The following is a 20,425-nucleotide window of genomic DNA, read 5'->3' as shown; positions in this document are numbered from 1 at the left end:
GTTAAAGTGGTAGAGAGCTAGTAGCCCTAAGCCTTTGAAAAAGCTCAGAGACAGTACTTAGGCTCTGAGTTCAAGCCTCATGAGCAGTACCCCTTCCCCCAAGTTTATATTAAATCACCAGCACTATGGAATCCAAATAAACTTATTTTCTTTCAAGACCCATACATTTTTTTCCCAGTGCTTATGCTTATATCTAAAAATCAAGTTGTGTCAAAGACACAGAGTACTACCAATATACCTAGTGTACTTCTCAGTTGGCAAGAATGAATGCCAAGAAAAGTAGCGTCTGAGCACACACACATTGGGTACTAAGCTGATAGAAATAGTAGAGATGAACGCTTGACTCTTGATCATTGGTGTGTGTGTGTGTGTGTGTGTGAACTGTCCTTGAGCTTCTTTTGCTCAAGGCTAGTGTTTTACCACTTGAGTTGCAGGGCCATTTATGGCTTTTTCTGTTTATATGGTGCTGATGAATCAAACCCAGGGCTTCATACATGCTAGGCAAGCACTCTACCACTAAGTCACATTCTCAGCTCACTCCCATCTTTTTATATGATATGATTTGACTTAAACAACTGTCAGGGCTGGAAGTGGTGTTGTGGCTCAAGTAGTAGAGTGCTGCCTTGAACAAAAGCAGCTCAGGGACAGTGCCCAGGCCCTGACTTCAAGCCCCAGGACTGGCAAAAAAAAAAAAAAAAAGATGGGAGGAAGTTGGATATAGTGATACAAGCCTATAATCCCAATACTGGGGATATAGCAGTGGGATACAAAGTATTGGTACTGGTGGCTCACACCTGCTATCACAGCTACTCAGAAAGCTGAGATATGAAGGTTGAGGCTTAAAGACAGCTTGGACAGAAAAATCAATGACAAGCCAGGTGCTGGTGGTTCACACTTATAATCCTAGCTACTTAGGAGGCTGAGATCTGGTAATCATGGTTCAAGGCCAGCCCAAGCAGCAAAGTCCATGAGACTCTTTATCTCCAATAAACCAGAGAAAACCAGAAGGGGTGCTGTTGCTTAAGTGGTACAGTGCTAGCCTTAAGCTGAATAGCTGAGGGACAGTGTCTAGGCCCTGAGTTCAAGCCCCAACCAAAAAACAAAACAAAAACAAAAACAAAAAACAGAAGTGGGCTGGGAAGGTGGCTCAGTGGTAGAGTGCTTGCCTTGCATGCTTGAGGCCCTGGGTTCCATTCCTCAGCACCACATAAGCAGAAAAAAAAGAAAGCCGGAAGTGGCATTGTGGTTCAAGTGGTAGAGTGCTAGCCTTGAGCTGAAGGACAGCGCCCAAGCCCAGAGTTCAGGCCCCACGACCGGACCCCCCCCCCCCCCAAACAAAACAAAACAAAACCAAACCAGAAGTGGCACTGTGACTCAAAGTAGTAGAGTGCTAGTAGCCTTGAGCAAGAAAACTCAAAGACAGTGCCCAGGCCAAGTTCAGGACTCATAACTGACCCTCCCTCCCCAAAGATGTTAAAACTGACATTCCAGGCTTTTGCTTGAAACATACTTACAAACTGGTATTAAGAAACCCTGGTCCTCAGTTTTTTCACTTGAAGAAATTTAAGTCCCTGAACAAAGCCAAACAAGTCCTAAAGACTATCAAACTTCCTTATAAAACTTCACATAAGCAGGTGGTGGTGGCTCACACCTGTAATCTTAGCTACTCAAGAGGCTGAGATCTGAGGATTACAGTTTGAAGCCAGCCTGGACAGAAAAGTCCCCTGACTCCAAAAATCTATTCCACAAAACCTGGAAGTGGTGCTGTGGCTCAAGTACGCTAGCACAAAAAGGCTCAGGGATAGCATCCAGGCCCTGAGTACAAATCCCAGGACTGGCAAAAACAAAAATAAAAAACAAAAACACTTTATAGCCCATCAGCACACGAAGGCAGCTGTAACAACTGCAATGGAGGTATTAGTTTAGCTCAGAGCCCTGGGCTATGCTCTATATTGTATAGTTAGAATATAAATAAGACAAAAATATAGGTAAAAGTTTATAGCCTCTTGCCCATCTAATTGGACTATATAAAACAGATACATAGGAAATCATGTGATGGTACACAACCATATTTCCAGTAGTGGAAAGGCTGAGGCAAGAGGATAATGCGTTTGAGGTCAGCCTGGGTTACATGAAGAAACTGCATTTAAAAAAACAAAAACAAAAACAAAAAAATAAAAACAGGCATGTGTTGAATACAGGTTACCCATGCCTATAACCCTAGCTGCTCAGGAGGCTGAGAGTAGAAAATCATGGTTTGAATTCAGCCCCAGCAGAAAAGTCCTCAAGATTCCACTTCCAATTAACCAGCTAAAAAGCCAGGGTAAATGAGTGGTTCAAGTGGCAGAAAACCAGCAAGTGAGTAAGCAAGCAAAGTGAGAGTGTGAGGTACTAAGTTCCAGCCCTGGTAACAGTACACATAACAACCCCAAAAGGTATGAGATAGCAAAAGTTCATGTTGTAAACTTTGGATTGTGTTAGAACAACAATATACTGGCTACATGACTGAAGTAATTGCTCTAAGTCTCAGTTTCCTTCTGTCTTTGGAAGGTTCTTAGAATAAGTAAACATATACAGGACTGTAGGCCAAAAGGCTCGGGAAGTACATGAGAGGTTGTTACTTGTAAAATCCCTAAGTGGAGTCCAATCCCTACCTCATCATTGCTGCCTCTGGTTTCTAGGGAAAAGTTGGGAGTGGCATGGAGAAACATGGCACTGCATTAACTAATGGGTTTTCAATCTTTTTGTTGTTGTTGGTTGTGGGGTTGAATTCAGGTCCTGGATGCTGTTCACTTAAGGCTAGTGTTCTACTTTGAGTCACTGTACAGACTGGTTTTCTGGTGGTTAACTGGAGGTAAGAGTCTCAGACTTTACTGCCTGGACTGGCTTCAAACTTCGATCTTCAAACCTCAGCCTCCTGAGGAGCTAGGATTATTATCAGGCATGTGCCACCGGCACCTGGTAGGTCAATTCTTATCCTCTAGGAATTTCCATCTTTGTTGCAAGTTAGACAACAATCCACAGTATAGTCTTGGCAGATAACAATACAATATAAAAAGTAGCAAGTGGCAGAAAACCAGTACTGAATTAATATTGTAGAAAACTTGAGTAAGGACTGATTTCCTCCACAGAGGAAACTTGAACTTACAGAGGTGAATCAAAGAGCAGCCCAGGAAGAAGAGAAGTCACTTAACACTAACACTTCATTTTTGCCTTTTAGGAATTACCTTGGGCTGGATCTCTCTGCTGTGATCATGAAGAAAAGGCACTAGACCAAAATAGAGAAATGATACATGGAGGGCTGAGAAGGTGGCTCAGTGGTAATATGCTTGCCTTGTATATATGAGGCCCTGGGTTCGACTCCTCAGCACCACATAAACAGAAAAAGCTGGAAGTGGCGCTGTGGCTCAAGTGGTAGAGCACTAGCCTTGAGCTGAAGAGCTGAGGGACAGTGCCCAGACCCAGAGTTCAGGCCCCATGACCGACCCCCCCCCCAAAAAAAAAGATATATGAAACAGAAAAATGGCTATGAAGCCACCATTTTAAATCTCAAGATTAATAGCACAGGCACTGGTGGCTCATGCCTGCAATCCTAGCTGTTCAGGAGGCTGAGATCTGAGGATTGTGGTTCAAAGCCAGCCTGGGCAAGAAAGTCTGTGAGACTCTTATCTCCAATAAATGACCAGAAAACTGGAAGTGGCACTGTGGCTCAAGTGGTAGAGTATTAGCCTTCAGCTGAAGAGCTAAGAGACAGCACTGAGGCCCAGAGTTCAAGCCCCATGACTGACTAAAATAAAATAAAGTAAAATAGACTAATAGCAGCAGCTCAGTCCAGAAGGAAGCTATTCTCCCCAGAAGATAGTCACTCCCAAAGTCAGTATCTGCTATCAATTTAGATTTTGAAACCATGTATGGATTCAACATCTGGAACAGAAGAATGCTCACTTGTGCATCAGACCATTCTTAATAGAACCAAGAGGTTTGTTTGTCTGGCAACTTTTTTCTAGGGCAGGCACATTTGGTAGCACTCATTAATCTGACCAAAACGTCTTTCTAGGCTGGGCACTGGTGGCTCATGCCTATAATCCTAGTTACTCAGGAGGCTGAGATCTGAGGATCCCAGTTCAAAGCTAGCCAGGGCAAATTCCAGATTCTTATCTCCAACCATCTTGAAAAAAGCTCAAAACAGAGGTGTAACTCAGTGGTACAGTGTTAACTTTACACAGAAAGAAAAAAAAAAGAGGGGCTGGGAAGGTGGCTCAGTGGTAGAGCGCTTGCCTTGCATGCATGAGGCCCTAGGTTCGATTCCCCAGCACCACATAAGCAAAAAGAAAAAAAGCCGGAAGTGGCGCTGTGGCTCAAGTGGTAGAGCGCTAGCCTTGAGCTGAAGAGCTGAGGGACAGCACCCAGGCCCAGAGTTCAAGCCCCCGACCGGACCCAAAAAAAAAAAAAGAAAAGAAAAAAAGAAAGAAACAAAGCCAGCTGGGGCAAGAAAGTCTATGAGACCTTTACCTCAAATTAACCACAAGAAATGTGGAAGTGGAGCTGTGGCTCAAAGTGGCAGAGTGCTAGTCTTGAGATAAAGAGCTTCGGGACAGCACCCAGGCCCTAAGTTCAAGCCCCACAACCAACGACCCCCTCCCCCCCAAAAAAGGAGCTTCTATACCTTTAAAGAAAAAAAGAACTCTGTGTGTGTGTGTGCACGCGCGTGCGTGCGTGCGTGCAGTACTGGGGCTTATTACCTTTTGCTCAAGGCTAATACTCTACACTATGTGAATCTCATGGACTTTTCTGTCCAGATTGGCATGGAAAAGTGATCCTCAGATATCAGCCACCCAAGTAGCTAGGATTACAGATGAGCCACTAGCACCCAGATTAAGAAGTTTTTTATTAGCTAGGCACAGGTGGCTCATGCCTGCAATCCAAGCTACTCAATAGGCTGAGATCTAAGGAGCTCAGTTTGAAGCCAGCCTGGGCAGGAATACTCCATGAGATTTTTATCTCCAATAAACTACCCTAAAAGCCAGAAGTGGTGATGTGCTCAGTGGTAGAGCACTTGCCTTGAGCACAAGCAGCTTGGGAACAGCACTTAGGCTGTCAGCCCCAAGACTGTTAAAAAAAAGCCAGGTGCTGGTGGCTCACACCTGTAATATTAGCTACTCAGGAGGCTAAGATCTGAGGATCCAGGTTCAAAGCCAGCCTGGGCAGGAAAGTCCGTGAGACTCTTATCTCCAATAATCCACCAGAAAACTGGAAGAGCATAATGACAGCACCCAAGCCCAGAGGAAAAGCCCCACGACCAACCAAAAAAAAAAAAAAAAAAAAGAATCTCACAGCCTTTCTTGCTTGGGTTGTTTCAAACCACCCAAACCTCAACCTCCTGAGTAGCTTTCAGGTTACCAGTGCCCAGCTTCAAACTTCCAATTCTAAATGTATAAAATGAGGCTGGGAGCATTTGTTCCATAGAGCAGGATTAAAAAACAAAAAATAGTGAAGCCCAGCAATTACCATATCTAGAAAACTGAGACTGGGAAAATGACCTTGCCTGAAACCAGTAAAGCCCCAATTTCAAAGTCTTTTCATTTAATTAAAAAAGAAAAAAGAAAGAAAAAATAGCCAGGTGTCAGTGGCTCATGCCACTGTTAATGTGGACCTGTAGGCCCAGGAGTAGCGCAAGCGTGTGCGCGGGCATGTGCACACACATGCAGACACACACCCTCTTCCTTTACAAATAATTATTTCTGATTCATGTCCAATAACATGATATGCTAGAAGGAATGTTAGAGGGAAAACAAGAACCTTCCAGGCATGTTGGCAGTGCCTGTAATTCAAACTACTTGAAAAGATAAAAGAGAACCTATCTAAAAAGTAATGTACTTTCTTTTTGCTGGTTTTGGGGCTTAAACTTAGGGCTCCGCAATGTCCCTGAGCTTTTGAGCTCAAGGTTAATGCTCTACTACTTTGAGTCACATTGCCATTCCCAGCTTTTTGCTAGTTAACTGGGATAACAGTTTCATAAAGCTGGGTGCTAGTGGCTTACACCTGCAATCCTAGCTACTCCGGAGACTGAAATCTGAGAATCACAGTTCAAAGCCAGCCTAGGCAGAAAAGTCCCCATGAGACTCTTATTTCCAATTAACCACCAGAAAAATGGAAGTGAAGCTGTGGCTCAAAGTGGTAGAGTACCAGCCTTGAGTGAAAGAGCTCAGGAACAGCGCCCAGGCACTGTTCAAGCCCCATGACTGACCAAAAAAAAAAAAAAAAAAAAAAAAAAGGTCTCACAAACTTTTGTATGCTGGCTGGCTTTGAACTGCATTAATTGGAGATAAGAGTCTCTCGCCTTTGCTCCTCGGGCTAGCTTTGAACCGTGATCCTTAGATCTCAGCCTCCTGAGTAGCTAGGATTACAGGTGTGAGCCACCCGCACCCAGGGAGACTCTTATCTCTAATAAACTATGTTAAAAAGCTGGAAGTGGTGCTGTGGCTCAAGTGTTAGAGCACTAGCCTTGAGCACAAAGAGGCTCAGGGACAGCACTCAGGCCCTGAAAGAAAAGTAAGTTAGAAGATCAGGAAGATCATGGTTCAAGGTCAGACCAAGCCAAAAATAAATAAATAAACAAAATGGTGTGTCAGTAAACACCTGCAATACTAACTATACAGGAGGCCATAGACAGGGGGACTGTTGCCTGAGACTGCTCTGCAAACCACTACCTGAAATATAACTAAAACAAAAAGGGCTCAAATGGCAGTGTGCCTGCCTAGCAAGTATGGATGGATACAGAGTTTAAACCCCAGTATTTCCAAACAATTAAACAAACAAAATATTCAACAAAGGATGAGTGGATCAAGAAAATGTGGTATGTAGGGGCTGGGAAGGTGGCTCAGTGGGAGAGTGCTTGCCTTGCATGCATGAGGCCCTGGGTTTGATTCCTCAGCACCACATAAGCAAAAAGAAAAAAGCCGGAAGTGGCACTGTGGCTCAAATGGTAGAGCGTTAGCCTTGAGCTGAAGAGCTGAGGGACAGCGCCCAGGCCCAGAGTTCAGGCCCCATGACCGGACCCCCCCCCCAAAAAAAAAGAAAATGTGGTATGTATATACAATGGAATTTTATTTATCCCATACATTTGCAGGGAAATAGATGGACCTAGAAAAAATTACATTAAATGAAGTCTAAATACAGACACATTAACATATACAGGGTTTTATGCATATACACCCCAAAAAACTAATTAAAGTACTCTTGTAGGAGGGAGAGTCCAATGGTGTAACTCTTGAACAACTAAGAACTGTTTACCAAAATGAATACCAGGAAGCAGAAACATGTTAGGGAGCAGGCAATGAGGAAAGGCACATGAATGGAGGAAAGGGAAGAAAATGTAGTTATTATAGTCAATGTACTTTATGTAATTGAACTACATAAGAAGGGGAGGGACAAAGGGGAGAAAATGAGGGAGAATGATGGAAGAGATGACATTGATCAAGATGAATTATACTCATAATCTGACTTACAGACTTGTAATCTCTTTATACAACTGCTTCATGCCTAAAATGAAGGTAATGTAAAAATTTTTTTCATCTCCTCAGCTTAACCCCTGTGATACAGCAAAAAGCTACTTCCTCTATTTTGCCTCTTGCCACTTTTGCTTGGGCCAGATATGCCACCAGGTATGTTCAACTACTCACCTACCTACCATTACAGTGGAGTCAATCTCCTTCATGCAAATTCTTCTGATATTTTACCCAGCTACCTTCTACTCACCCTCAAAATTCTTGTCAAGATGGGCTGGGAAGGTGGCTCAGTGGTAGAGTGCTTGCCTTGCATGCATGAGGCCCTGGGTTCGATTCCTCAGCACCACATAAGCAGAAAAAGCAGGAAGTGGTGCTGTGGCTCAAGTGGTAGAGCGCTAGCCTTGAGCTGAAGAGCTGAGGGACAGCGCCCAGACCCAGAGTTCAGGACCCATGACCGGACCCCCCCCACCAAAAAAAAAAATTCTTGTCAAGATGACCTCCACTAGGCAGCCTTCCTAGACCAACAGTTACTTATACCACCATCCCAACTCATCCTCGTAGTCACACTGCTAGTTTCATGTTAGCTACATGAATACATAATCAATGAACTCTTGTGCCAACTCTGACATCAATTCTGGTTGAGTCTGGTTGTTTTTTTGGTTAGCCTCAGAAGACTCAAGTAACCTGTCCAAGATTAATACACAAATAAGAAGGACTTAAACATAGGTCCATGCTATTTTCCTAACCATCTTGCTTCTCCAGTGTCAGAATATAATTCTGACTACAGGTATTATTTTTTTTTTGCCGGTCGTGGGACCTGAACTCTGGACCTGGGCGCTGACCCTCAGCTCTTCAGCTCAAGGCTAGCGCTCTACCACTGGAGCCACAGCGCCACTTCCAGCCTTTTCTGTTTATGTGGTGCTGAGGAATCGAACCCAGGGCCTCATGCTTGCAAGGCATGCACTCTACCGCTGAGCTACCTTCCCAGCCCCTCTGACTACAGGTATTTTTAACAACATCCTCACTACAAGTATTCTATTTTGATGAGAGATCTTTTGGAATGAGCTGTGCTGCCTCCTTCAGCCTGAGAACTACCTTTCTTTCCTTTTTTTTGGGTCCGGTCGTGGGGCCTGAACTCTGGACCTGGGCGCTGTCCCTCAGCTCTTCAGCTCAAGGCTAGCGCTCTACCACTTGAGCCACAGCGCCACTTCCGGCTTTTTTCTTTTTGCTTATGTGGTGCTGAGGAATTGAACCCAGGGCCTCATGCATGCAAGGCAAGTGCTCTACCCCTGAGCCACCGTCCCAGTCCCCAAACTAACTTTCTTCCTTCCTTCCTTTCGTCGGTTGTGGGGCTTGAACTCTGGGCTTGGTTGCTGTCCCTGCACTCTTCACAGCTCAAGGCTAGTGCCACAGCGCCACTTCTGGTTTTTTAGTGGTTTACTGGAGGTAAGAGTCTCACGGACTTTTTTTTTTTCTTTTTGGGTCCGGTCATGGGGCCTGAACTCTGGGCCTGGGTGCTGTCCCCTCAGCTCTTCAGCTCAAGGCTAGCACTCTACCACTTGAGCCACAGCGCCACTTCCGGCTTTTTTCTTTTTGCTTATGTGGTGCTGAGGAATCAAACCCAGGGCCTCAGGCATGCAAGGCAAGCGCTCTACCACTGAGCCACCTTCCCAGCCCCGTCTCACGGACTTTCCTGCTGGCTTTGAACCGTAATCCTAAGATCTCAAGACTCCTGAGTAGCTAGGATTACAGGGGTGAGCCACCGGCGCCTGGCTCTGAGAACTTTCTTTTTCTTCTTCTTCTTTTTTTTTTTGGGTCCCGTCGTGGGGCCTGAACTCTGGGCCTGGGTGCTGTCCCTCAGCTCTTCAGCTCAAGGCTAGTGCTCTACCACTTGAGCCACAGTGCCACTTCTGGCTTTTTTTCTTTTTGCTTATGTGGTGCTAAGGAATCGAACCCACAGTCTCATGCATGCAAGGCAAGTGCTCTACCACTGAGCTGAGCCATGTTCCCAGCCCACTCTGAGAGCTTTCTTGTAAGTGTGCCTTGAATCCTAGGAGCCTTTTTGATCCCGATGCTGTTTTTAAGGCACAGGGACATAGGCATCTTATACAGGTCACAAGTGTTCTCTTTAAAATAAAATCCCAGAATCAACTTCTTGAAAAGAAGCAAGAATGTAAAATGGCTAAATGGAAGACTAGGTTTGTTTTTGTTGTTTTTATTTTTAATGGAGTAATTTTCTTTTCTTTTCTTTCTCTCTCTCTCTCTCTCCCCCTCCCTCCCTCCCTTCCTTCCTTCCTCATTGGTCTTGAACTCAGAGCCTGGACTCTGTCCCGGAGCAATTTTGCTCAAGGCTAGTGGTGTACCACTTTGAGCCACAGCTCCACTTCCTGTAAGACTAGTTTTAATTTTCTATTTGCAAGAAGATTCTAGCAAAAATTACGTTTTGCCAGGTGCTGGTGGTTATAGCCTAGCTACTCAGCAGGCTGAGATCAGACAGGAAAGTCTGTGACTCTTATCTCCAATTACCCACCAGAGGGCTGGGAAGGTGGCTCAGTGGTAGAGCACTTGCCTTGCATGCCTGAGGCCCTGGGTTCAATTCCTCAGCACCACATAAGAAAAAAGCCGGAAGTGGCGCTGTGGCTCAAGTGGTAGAGCGCTAGCCTTGAGCTGAAGAGCTGAGGGACAGTGCACAGGCCCAGAGTTCAGGCCCCACGACCAGACAAAAAAAAAAAAACAGAAAAACAAACAAACAAAAAACAATTAACCACCAGAAAACCAGAAGTGGAGCAGTGGCTCAAAGTGGTAGAACATTAGTCTTGAGTGAAAGAGTTCAGGGGCAGTGCCCAGGCCCTGAGTTCAAGCCCCACAACTGGAAAAAAAAAATCCAATTTTATGGGAAAAAAAGTGCAAAATAATTAGAGAGACACAGTTCACCCAAGCCACCAGTCTTCTCTGTTATACTATCAAGGGGAATAAGCAAGCCCCAATTACTAGCACACTTTGTCCTACTTGTTCCATGGTTTTCTCATTTAAATTTTAATACTTTTCCTGATAGCCTAATTGCAACAGTCCTAAGAGAGTTGTTTTTAACAAGATACCTTACTACTCTAATAGTTTTAGAAGGTAACATAAATCATAGAAACATTTACTTATAACTAAAAAGTCTTAAATATATATAATGAGAAATAACATAAACAGTGTGGCAAAGGAGTACTGCTTGGGTTTCATTTATACATGCTCTATATAAAGAGCTAAACAAAGCCAGCAGTTAGTTCTCTTTGGAGAACTGGACTACCGTCATAAGAAAGCTCAGGTACCAAGACCTCTCTCTGGGGTATGAGAGATCAGGGGAGTTAGTTAAAGGCCAAGTATGTAGGTTATCTTAAAATATACATCATTAACCGAGCTCTCTGAACTCCTGGCCATTCTTTAAGCTCTTAAGAAATCCTACTTCAATACCTGAGGGTGCTGAGTCCAGAGGATCTATGCTATCCTAAAGTGCAAAGGTGTGGACCAGGTCAGAAGTTTATTTGTACAGGGACAGATTTATGTGGGGAGTGAGAAGGCTGGAGAAAATCAATATAAGCAGTTTACACTAGTATATTCCTTAGTTTCTTCATTTCTTCTATTCCTTCCTTCCTTCCTTCCTTGCCTGCTTTTCTTTTTCTTTTGGTAGTACTAAGGTTTGAACTAGCTCTCTTGGCTAGTAAGCAAGCACTCTACCACTTGACCCATCCCCAACTTTTTTTGCTTTAGTCCTTTTTTTTTTTTTGCCAGTACTGGGGGCTTGAACTCAGGGGCTGGGCACTGTTGCTGTATCTCTTTGTGCTCAAGGCTAGCACTCTACCACTTGAGCCACAGTGCCACCTCTAGTTTTTTCTGAGTAGTTTATTGGAGATAAGAGTCTCACAGGGACTTTTCTGCCTGCACTGGCTTCGATTTGTGATCCTCAGATCTCAGCTTCCTAAGCAGCTAGGATGACAGGCATGAGCCACCAGCACCCAGTTTTGCTTTTCTTAGGTAGGATCCTGGGTTCTGCCTGGCTCTCAGACTATAATCCTACCACCTCTGTTTTCTTTTTCGTTTTTTTTGTTGATCATGGGGCTTGAACTCTGGGCTTGGGCGCTGTCCCTGTGCTCTTCAGCTCAAGGCGAGTGCTCTATCACTTGAGTCACAGTGCCACTTCCGGTTTTCTGGTGGTTAACTGGAGATAAGAGTCTCACGGACTTTCCTGCCCGGGCTGGCTTTGAACCTCGATCCTCAGATCTCAGCCTCCTGAGTAGCTAGGATTACAGGCTTGAGCCCAGCCCACCTCTGTTTTCTGTGTACCATGGTATGTGTCACCATACCCCCCAGGCTTGTTTTTTGAGACAAGTGTTTTTTGCCTAGGTGAGTCTTGAATTTGCTCTCCCAAGTAGCTGGGATTACAGGCCTGAGCCTCTATACCTAGCTTCTGGTTTGTTTTCTGAGACAGAATCTCCTTGTGGTGTTCATGCTGGCCTTGAACTCCTATTCTTCTGCCTCAGCTGCTTTATTAATTATAGATGTGTACCACCATGCTGGGTCTTGCTCTGGTTTCTTTGCTCTACCTCCCCTGGGAAGAGTGTGAGAGAGAGAGAGAAAGAGAGAGAGAGAGAGAGAGAGAGAGAGAGAGAGAGAGAGAGAGAGAGAGAGAGAGAGAGAGAGAGAGAGAGAGAGAGAGAGAGAGAGAGAGAGAGAGAGAGAGAGAGAGAGAGAGAGAGAGAGAGAGAGAGTATGTAAATAAAAAAGCACATGGGGGGGGCTGGGAAGGTGGCTCAGTGGTAGAGCGCTTGCCTTGCATGCCTGAGGCCCTGGGTTCGATTCCTCAGCACCACATAAGCAAAAAGAAAAAAGCCAGAAGTGGCACTGTGGCTCAAGTGGTAGAGTCCTAGCCTTGAGCTGAAGAGCTGAGGGACAGCGCCCAGGCCCAGAGTTCAGGCCCCACGACCAGACCAAAAAAAAAAAAAAAAAAAAAAAGCACATGGGTCCTCTCTGATCTCTGGTACCCACTGTAAGCCTCAGATGTTCACTCTTTCCTTTTTTTGTGATGGTCCTGGGGCTTGAACTCAGGACGTTGCTCAAGGCTATCAATTTACCATTTGAGCCACAGTGCTACTTCAGGCCTTTGTGGTACTGAGGAATTGAACCCAGGGCTTCATGAAGACCAGGCAACCACTCTACCACTAAGCCACATTCCCAGCCTTCACTCTTTCCTCCTTATAGCCAACATGAAAGGGAGGTATAATCACTGAGTCTGAAACAAACTTTCATCTATAATTTATGTAGATATTATTTCTTGGTTCTAAAGAAAACAGGATAATCAATGGAAAAATACACATAAATTATAGCTAACTTTCAGCTGTAGGCAGGCTGTAGATTATATTTTGCTTTTCTGAAGCAATCAACTCCATTACTTCATCCCTGTGTGGGGCATGAGTGCTCTCTCAACTTTCCCCCTATTTTGACCTTGGGATGAATACAGAGAACAATAGTTAATAACTTGATCTCAGTTTTTCTAATATATATATACAAGTTGATAATGTACTGGATGATAAGCACATTATAACAATACTTATATAGCATTCTGTGGTGACAAAACATCTTTTTTTTAGGGGTCCGGTTGTGGGGCCTGAACTCTGGGCCTGGGCACTGTCCCTCAGCTCTTCAGCTCAAGTTTAGCGCTCTACCACTTGAGCCACAGTGCCACTTCCGGCTTTTTTCTTTTTGCTTATGTGGTGCTGAGGAATCAAACCCAGGGCCTTATGCATGCAAGGAAAGCGCTCTACCACTGAGCCACCTTCCCAGCCCTGACAAAACATCTTTATAAGCACCATCATCTTTTTTTTTTTTTTTTTGGCCAGTCTTGGGACTTGGAATTCTAGGCCTGGGTGCTCTCTGAGCTTTTTTTGTTCAAATTGAGTGCTCTACCACTTGAGCCACAACATCACTTTTTTGATTAGTTTATTGGAGATAAACTAAGGCTGGGAAGGTGACTCAGTGGTAGAGTTTGCCTTGCATGCATGAGGCCCTAGGTCGATTCCTCAGCACTACATAAGCAGAAAAAGCCAAAAGCGGTGTTGTTTCTCAAGTGGTAGAGCACTAGCCTTGAGCTGAAGAGCTGAGGGACAGTGCCCAGGTCCACCACCAGAAAAAAAAAAGCCTAATGAAGTTTCTTGCCTGGGCTGGCTTTGAACTGTGATTCTCCAGATCTCAAGCCTCCTGCGTAGCTAGGTTTATAGGCATGAGCTACTAGCATCTGGCTTACAAGTACCATTTTACTGGGTTTTCAGAACAGTCTGCTAAGGACAGAATAAGAGAAAAAGTGCATTTTACAGGTAAGGGCATAGAAGCTCAAAGGTGGTGTTAAATCTTGAATGAAAGTCCTTTTTCTCTTGCTCAGAGTTTTCACTCATTGCTGTAGTTATTGCTCTACCACTTCAACCATGCCTCTACTTTCAGCTTTTACCTGGTTAATTGGAGATAAAAGTCTTTCATATTTGTCCAGGCTGGCTCTAACCTCAATCATTAAATCTCAGCCTTCTGGATAGCTAGGATTACAGATGTGGGACACTAGGGTCTGGTCTGGCAAGCTTAGCTTTTTTTTTTTTTTTTTTTTTGGCGGTGGGGCTTGAACTCTGGGCCTGAGTGCTGTCCCTCAACTCTTCAGCTCAAGGCAAGCGCTCTACCACTTGAGCTACAGCGCCACTTCCGGTTTTCTGGTGGTTTATTGGAGATAAGAGTTTCACGGATGGGCTGGCTTTGAACCAATCCTCAGATCTCAGCCTCCTGAGTAGCTAGGATTACAGGCCAGGCGTGAGCCACTGGCGCCCGGCAAGCTTAGCTTTTAAGATAGGGTATTACTAACATTTTGTTCTGGCTGGCCTCGAACCACAATCCCCTTGTCTGCAAGTCATCCAATCCCATGTTTTTTGTTTTTTGTCAATTGTAGGGCTCAAACTCTGGGCCAGGGTGCTGTCTCTCAGCTCTTCAGCTCAAGGCTAGTGCTCCACCACTTGAGCCACAGGGCCACTTCTGGTTTTCTGAGTGGCTTATTGGATAAGAGTCTCACGGATTTTCCTGTCTGGGCTGGCTTTGAACTGTGATCCTCAGATCTCAGCCTCCTGAGTAGCTAAGCTAGGATTACAACATGAGCCACCAGTGCCTGGCCAATCCCACGTACGTTTTGATATAATAATATTTACAGCTAATCTAACTTTATTTATTTAGACTTAAAAAAAACAACAAGAGGGCTGGGAAGGTGGCTCAGTGGTAGAGCACTTGCTTTACAGGCATGAGGCCCTGGGTTCCATTCCTCAGCACCACATAAGCAAAAAGAAAAAAGAAGCCGGAAGTGGCGCTGTGGCTCAACTGGTAGAGTGCTAGCCTTGAGCTGAAGAACTGAGGGACAGTGCTCAGACCCAGAGTTCAGGCCCCACGACCTGACCCCCCCCCCAAAAAAAAAAACAAGATCCAGCCAACCTTGGCAGACAAATTCGAGACTTATCTACAATTAACCAGCAAAAATGCTAAAAGAAACATGATTCAAGTGGTTGACTGCCAATTTTTTATTTTTTTTATTTTTTTTGGGGTCCGGTCGTGGGGCCTGAACTCTGGGCCTGGGCACTGTCCCTCAGCTCTTCAGCTCAAGGCTAGTGCTCTACCACTTGAGCCACAGCACCACTTCCGGCTTTTTGCTTATGTGGTGCTGAGGAATTGAACCCAGGGTCTCAGGCATGCAAGGCAAGCGCTCTACCACTGAGCCACCTTCCCAGCCCCGTTGACTGCCAATTGTGAGCAAGAAAGCTTACTCAAAACTCATGGTCCTGAGTTCAAATCCTAGTACTACCATAAACACCAACACCAACAAAACGCTCCAAGTACTGATGGCTCATGTCTGTAGTCCCAATTACACAGGAGGCTGTGATCTGAGGATCATAGTTTGAAGTCAGCCTGGCAGAAAGTCTGTGAGATCCTTTATTCCCATCTAACTACCAAAAAGCTAGAAGTAGAGCTGTGACTTAAGTAACAGAGCTCCAGCTTTGAGTGAAAAAGCTAAGGGACAGTTTCAGGTCCTGCATTCAAACCACAGGACATATACACGCAAAAAGGTACTAAAATTTACTTTTGTTTTTCAGATTCACCTTTCTTTCCTAAACCCACTATGCTATCATGAGGTTTGTGCTTACCCAGGCTTATCAATTGTACCAAACATTAAACATCTACTTTTTGAAACACAACCAATAGGCTGATCTGTATTCATTTTCAGAGCTTTTTTCTTTAGTATTTTAGTAAGCCACAGAAAGAGGCTAACTGGAAAAGTTACTATGGATCCATTTAAGTAGTGATATATCTATATGATGATTCTGCCTCTAAGTGATCTTTGTAATTATTATCTTTTCTTACTGGAAAGAAAATCAACTATTTTGAAACTAAATCTATGAGGTTTTGGAAGCAAAAAAAAAAAAAAAAAAAAAAGGGGGGGGGCAGCCTCAGCAGAAGTGTCTGTGAGACTCTTATCTCCAATTAACTATCAAAAGGCTGAGAATTTGGGAGAAATAACCAACAGGAAAAGCCAATAATTAGCGAAAACACCAAGAGTGCATCTTCAAAAATCACCATCTTCTCTAATTTCTATGAATATAACTAAATGAGCAAGGATTACTTTGCCCAACCTAAATCAAACTAATAATGAAAACCCAATGTCCAAGGACCATGAGGCCAATCTTTATAGCTTTTACCTCTAATGCCAAGGCAGTCTTGTCATAAGCACAGGGTACTCTTTTCTGGATTGCTTTTGCAAACACAGGTCCATTCTGGGTTGATGGCAAAGCGTTGATTGCTGCTCCAGGAGTATTGGAAACTGTAGGTAGAGGAGTTGTGGTCTGAGGTTGAGCATACGCATGAGCAGGTTCTGGGATGCCATAACTGTTGGAATTCCTATTTCCATGCTTTCCATGAGGTGAAGATCTCACAAGCTTTTCAACATAAGGAACAGGAATCATCCCAACCCGGCCATCCTTGTTCCGGGCACTCCACCACTGTTCTTCGGGCTTCTCAATTATCACCAGGATCTCACCCTTTTTGAAGGGCAGGTCTTCAGCATCATTTCCGGGAAAATCATAGAGAGTCCGTACATATTCCAGATTTTCTTCTGCTGTTGGCAGGTTGGGTGCTGAGACAGATCCCATTGGTGGGCTTGGGTACCTTAACAGAAAAAAAAAATTACTCTGGAGAAAATTCTTATTTTATACAATGTCTGTATAATTTAAATCACTCTCCTATATAATGAATGATTTTCTTCCTTGCATTCTCAGTATTTAAGAAAGTTCTGTCATACTTCTGTGGTCTATATTATAACTATATATGTTTTAAATCAAATGAACACATATAGTCTGTTCTACAGAGACCTTTTCTTTATGCACACATGTCTAGACTAAGTTAATTTTTAAATTATCAAGTAAGCTCAGTAGCTATCTTTTTTTTTGGGGGGGGGCGTTGAGGAAGTGATACTGGTGTTTGAATTTGAAGCCTCTAATTCTTTTGGCTTGCTTGCTTGACTGGTGCTCTACTACTTCAGCCATGCCACTAACCCATTTTGCAGGGGCTTTTGTTGGTGTGATAGTGGTTGTGGGGTTTGAATTCAGGGCCTGGGAGCTGTCCCAGAGTCCTTTTGCTCAAACCAAGCCACAGCTCCCCTTCCAGTTTTCTGGTGATTAACTGGAGATAAAGAGTCTCACTGACTTTCCTGCCCAGGCCGGCTTTGAATCTCGATACTCTTATCTCAGCCTTCTGGGTAGCTAGGATTACAGATGTGAACCGCCAACACCCAACTTTTGCTGGTTATTTTAGCTACAGTCTCAATGGACTTTTCTGCTAGGCTGCTCTCAAACAGTGATCTTCCAAATCTCAGCCTTCTGCATAGCTAGAATTCCAGGTATGAATCAATGGTGCTAGCATAAGTCACAGGCTTCCTTTGGACCCTGTCACAACTATCACACTCTTCCTCCCAGGCCTAATCTAATGGCTCATATCCCACAAACTACCCTGGTAATACAGATGACAAAGTCTTTGTCACTGGTTCTCAAAATATAAAGCCAGAAGAAAACTTATATGCTCGCCAAAGTAAGAAAATAAATCCCACATTTCATCTTGTAAAAGACTACTTAACCATTAAAATAAACATCTGTGAGCCAGGCGCCGGTGGCTCGTGCCTGTAATTCTAGCTACTCAGGAGGCTGAGATTTGAGGATCACAGTTCAAAGCCAGCCAGGGCAAGAAAGTCCATGAGATTCTTATCTCCCTCCAATAAACCACTAGAAAACAGGAAGTGGCATTGTGGCTCAAGTGGTAGAGTGCTTGCCTTGAGCTGAAGAGCGCAGGGACAGCACCCAGGTCCAGAGTTCAAACCCCACAATCGACCTCCCCCCCAAAAAAGGCACTAAACATCTGTGGGTCTGGGAATGTGCCTTAGTGGTAGAGTGCTTGCCTAGCATGCATGAAGTCCTGAGTTCGATTCTTTAGAACCACATAAACAGAGGGCTGGGAAGGTGGCTCAGTGGTAGAGCGCTTGCCTTGCAAGCATGAGGCCCTGGGTTCGATTCCTCAGCACCACATAAGCAGAAAAAAGCCGGAAGTGGTGCTGTGGCTCAAGTGGTAGAGTGCTAGCCTTGAGCTGAAGAGCTGAGGGACAGAGCCCAGGCCCAGAGTTCAGGCCCCACAACCAACCAAAAAAAAAAAAAAAAAAAAAAAAAAAAAAGAACCACATAAACAGAAAAGGCCAGAGTGATGCTGTGACTAAAGTGGTAAGAGTGCTAGCCATGAGCACAAGAAGCTCAGGGACAATGCTCAGTCCCTGAGTTCAAGCCCCAGGACTGGCAAACAAACAAACATCTGTTTCACTGAAAAATTCACAGGCAAGAGTTCTCATGTAAAACAACAACCCAGTCACCAATGCCTTCTTGGTACATACAGATTTAAAATATATTTGCCTGTAGAATGCTTGTCTCAAGTCAGCTACAAACTAGTCCCATCTGGGACATCAGTCCTTGCCTAACATGCCTATGGCATGGGTTAGTCCCAAGAATAATACAAAACCCAAAACAAAACAAAAACAGCACAGTACCTGCTCATCAGCAATATTCCACATGAAAGTATTATAGAAGTTTTTCTTTATCTAAGAAATGTTCTTAAAACTTGTAAACATACTGTTTTGAGAAAAATTTACTTTCCTCGCTGTATTTTTCTGAAGTACAGACTTATACTAAATTAGCAAACCTTGGGCTTCATGCAGAGTCTGTATCTCTTGAGGAGGTGGCTTTGCCAAAAAGATCACCACAAGAATTTTAATTGCTTTGAGGGGTATGCTAAGGGAGGCTGTGGCTGCTAACTCATGCATAATTCACATTTGTTTTATCTTCATTTAGCTAATGGCCATTTTCCTTTTCCCCCCCCTAATTAATGACCTAAGAAAATTTTATGTAATAAGGTGATCTACTATGTTGAAGCATTTTAATTAAAAACTTTGCCAGACACTTGTGGAACATGCCTGTAATTACAGCTACTCAGGAGTCTGAGATTTGAGAACTATGATTCAAAGCCAGTCTGGGCAGAAAAGTCTGTGAAACTCCTATGTCCCATTAAACAGCAAAAAGATGGAGGGGCTGGGAAGGTATCTCAGTGGTAGAGTGCTTGCCTTGCATGCATGACACTGGGTTCGATTCCTCAGCACCAAATAAGCAGAAAAAGCCCGAAGTGGTGCTATGGCTCAAATGGTAGCGCGCTAGCCTTGAGCTAAAGAGCTGAGGGACAGTGCTCAGGCCTAGAGTTCAGGCCCCACTACAGACCAAAAAAACAAAAAAAGATGGAAGTAGAGGTATGGCTCCAGTGGTAGAGTACCTGCCTTGAGTGACAAAAACAATCAAGAGCACAAAGCCCTGAGTTCAAGCCCCACTATAACCACCAAAAGAAAGAGTGGGAAAAAAAAAAGTTTATTTCCCCTTTAGTCTGAGTACATACCTCCGTGCTTGCCTAACATACATGAAGCTTATGGATTTGATCCTAAGCACTGAAAAAAGGGGGAAAACAGTGGAAATATGAAAACAAAAGCCATGATATATATGCTTATTTATTCCTATACAGAAGAAAATTGCCTTGTTGAGACAAAAAAAAAAAAAGGATATGTTTGGGGAAGCTGGGTGCTGCTGGCTCAGGCCTTAATCAGCTACTCAGGATGCTAAGGATCTTGGTTCAAAGCCAACCCGGGCAGGAAAGTCTGTGAGACTCCAATTAACCACCAGAAAATGGGAAGTAGCTCTCTGGCTCAAGTGGTAGAGCACTAGCCTTCAGCTGAAGAGCTGAGGGCCAGCGCCCAGGCCCAGAGTTCAAGCTCCACAAATGACCAAGTGTGGGGGGAGTTAACTACTCAGAACAAGCCAGAAGTGGCACCATGGTTCAAGTAGAGCACTAGCTTTGAGCAAAAGAAGCTAAGGGACAGCACCCAGGATGAGAGTTTAAGAGTTCAAGTCACAGAACCAAAAAAAAAAAAAAAAAGCTACAATTCCTACCCTAAGAAAACTACAATGATCTTTATCATTTTCTTCCTTCCCACTGCCAAATTTATGGCTTTCTTAAGAGTCCTGTGGGACTGGGAAGGTGGCTCAGTGGTAGAGTGCTTGCTTTGCACGCATGAGGCCCTGGGTTCGATTCCTCAGCACCACATAAGCAGAAAAAGCCAAAAGTGGCACCGTCGCTCAAGTGGTACAGCACTAGCCTTGTGCTGAAGAACTGAGGGATAGCTCCCAGGCCCAGAGTTCAAGCCCGACAACCAGTTTAAAAAAAAAAAAAAGTCCTGTAGATACCTGTGACATTTCATTCTGTGTAATGAAGCATCTCTGGAT

The 20,425-nt window shown here is 44.2% G+C and overlaps 1 protein-coding gene across 1 annotated transcript in view; it reads right to left on the bottom strand.

Annotated features, from left to right (window-relative positions):
• Positions 1-20,425, bottom strand: part of Crkl (CRK like proto-oncogene, adaptor protein) — a 37,199-nt gene that overhangs the window by 5,184 nt on the left and 11,590 nt on the right. The window contains exon 2 of the mRNA XM_069994283.1: positions 16,268-16,733. Coding sequence (XP_069850384.1) covers positions 16,268-16,733 — 466 coding nt within the window. The remainder of the gene's footprint in view (positions 1-16,267; positions 16,734-20,425) is intronic.

The sequence above is a fragment of the Dipodomys merriami genome, unplaced genomic scaffold, assembly GCF_024711535.1.
Source record: "Dipodomys merriami isolate MVZ:Mamm:240054 unplaced genomic scaffold, mDipMer1.0.p SCAF_45, whole genome shotgun sequence".
NCBI classification, from domain to species: domain Eukaryota; kingdom Metazoa; phylum Chordata; class Mammalia; order Rodentia; family Heteromyidae; genus Dipodomys; species Dipodomys merriami.
Note: the sequence above shows the minus strand (reverse complement) of the source record. Positions and strands in the feature narration are given on the sequence as shown.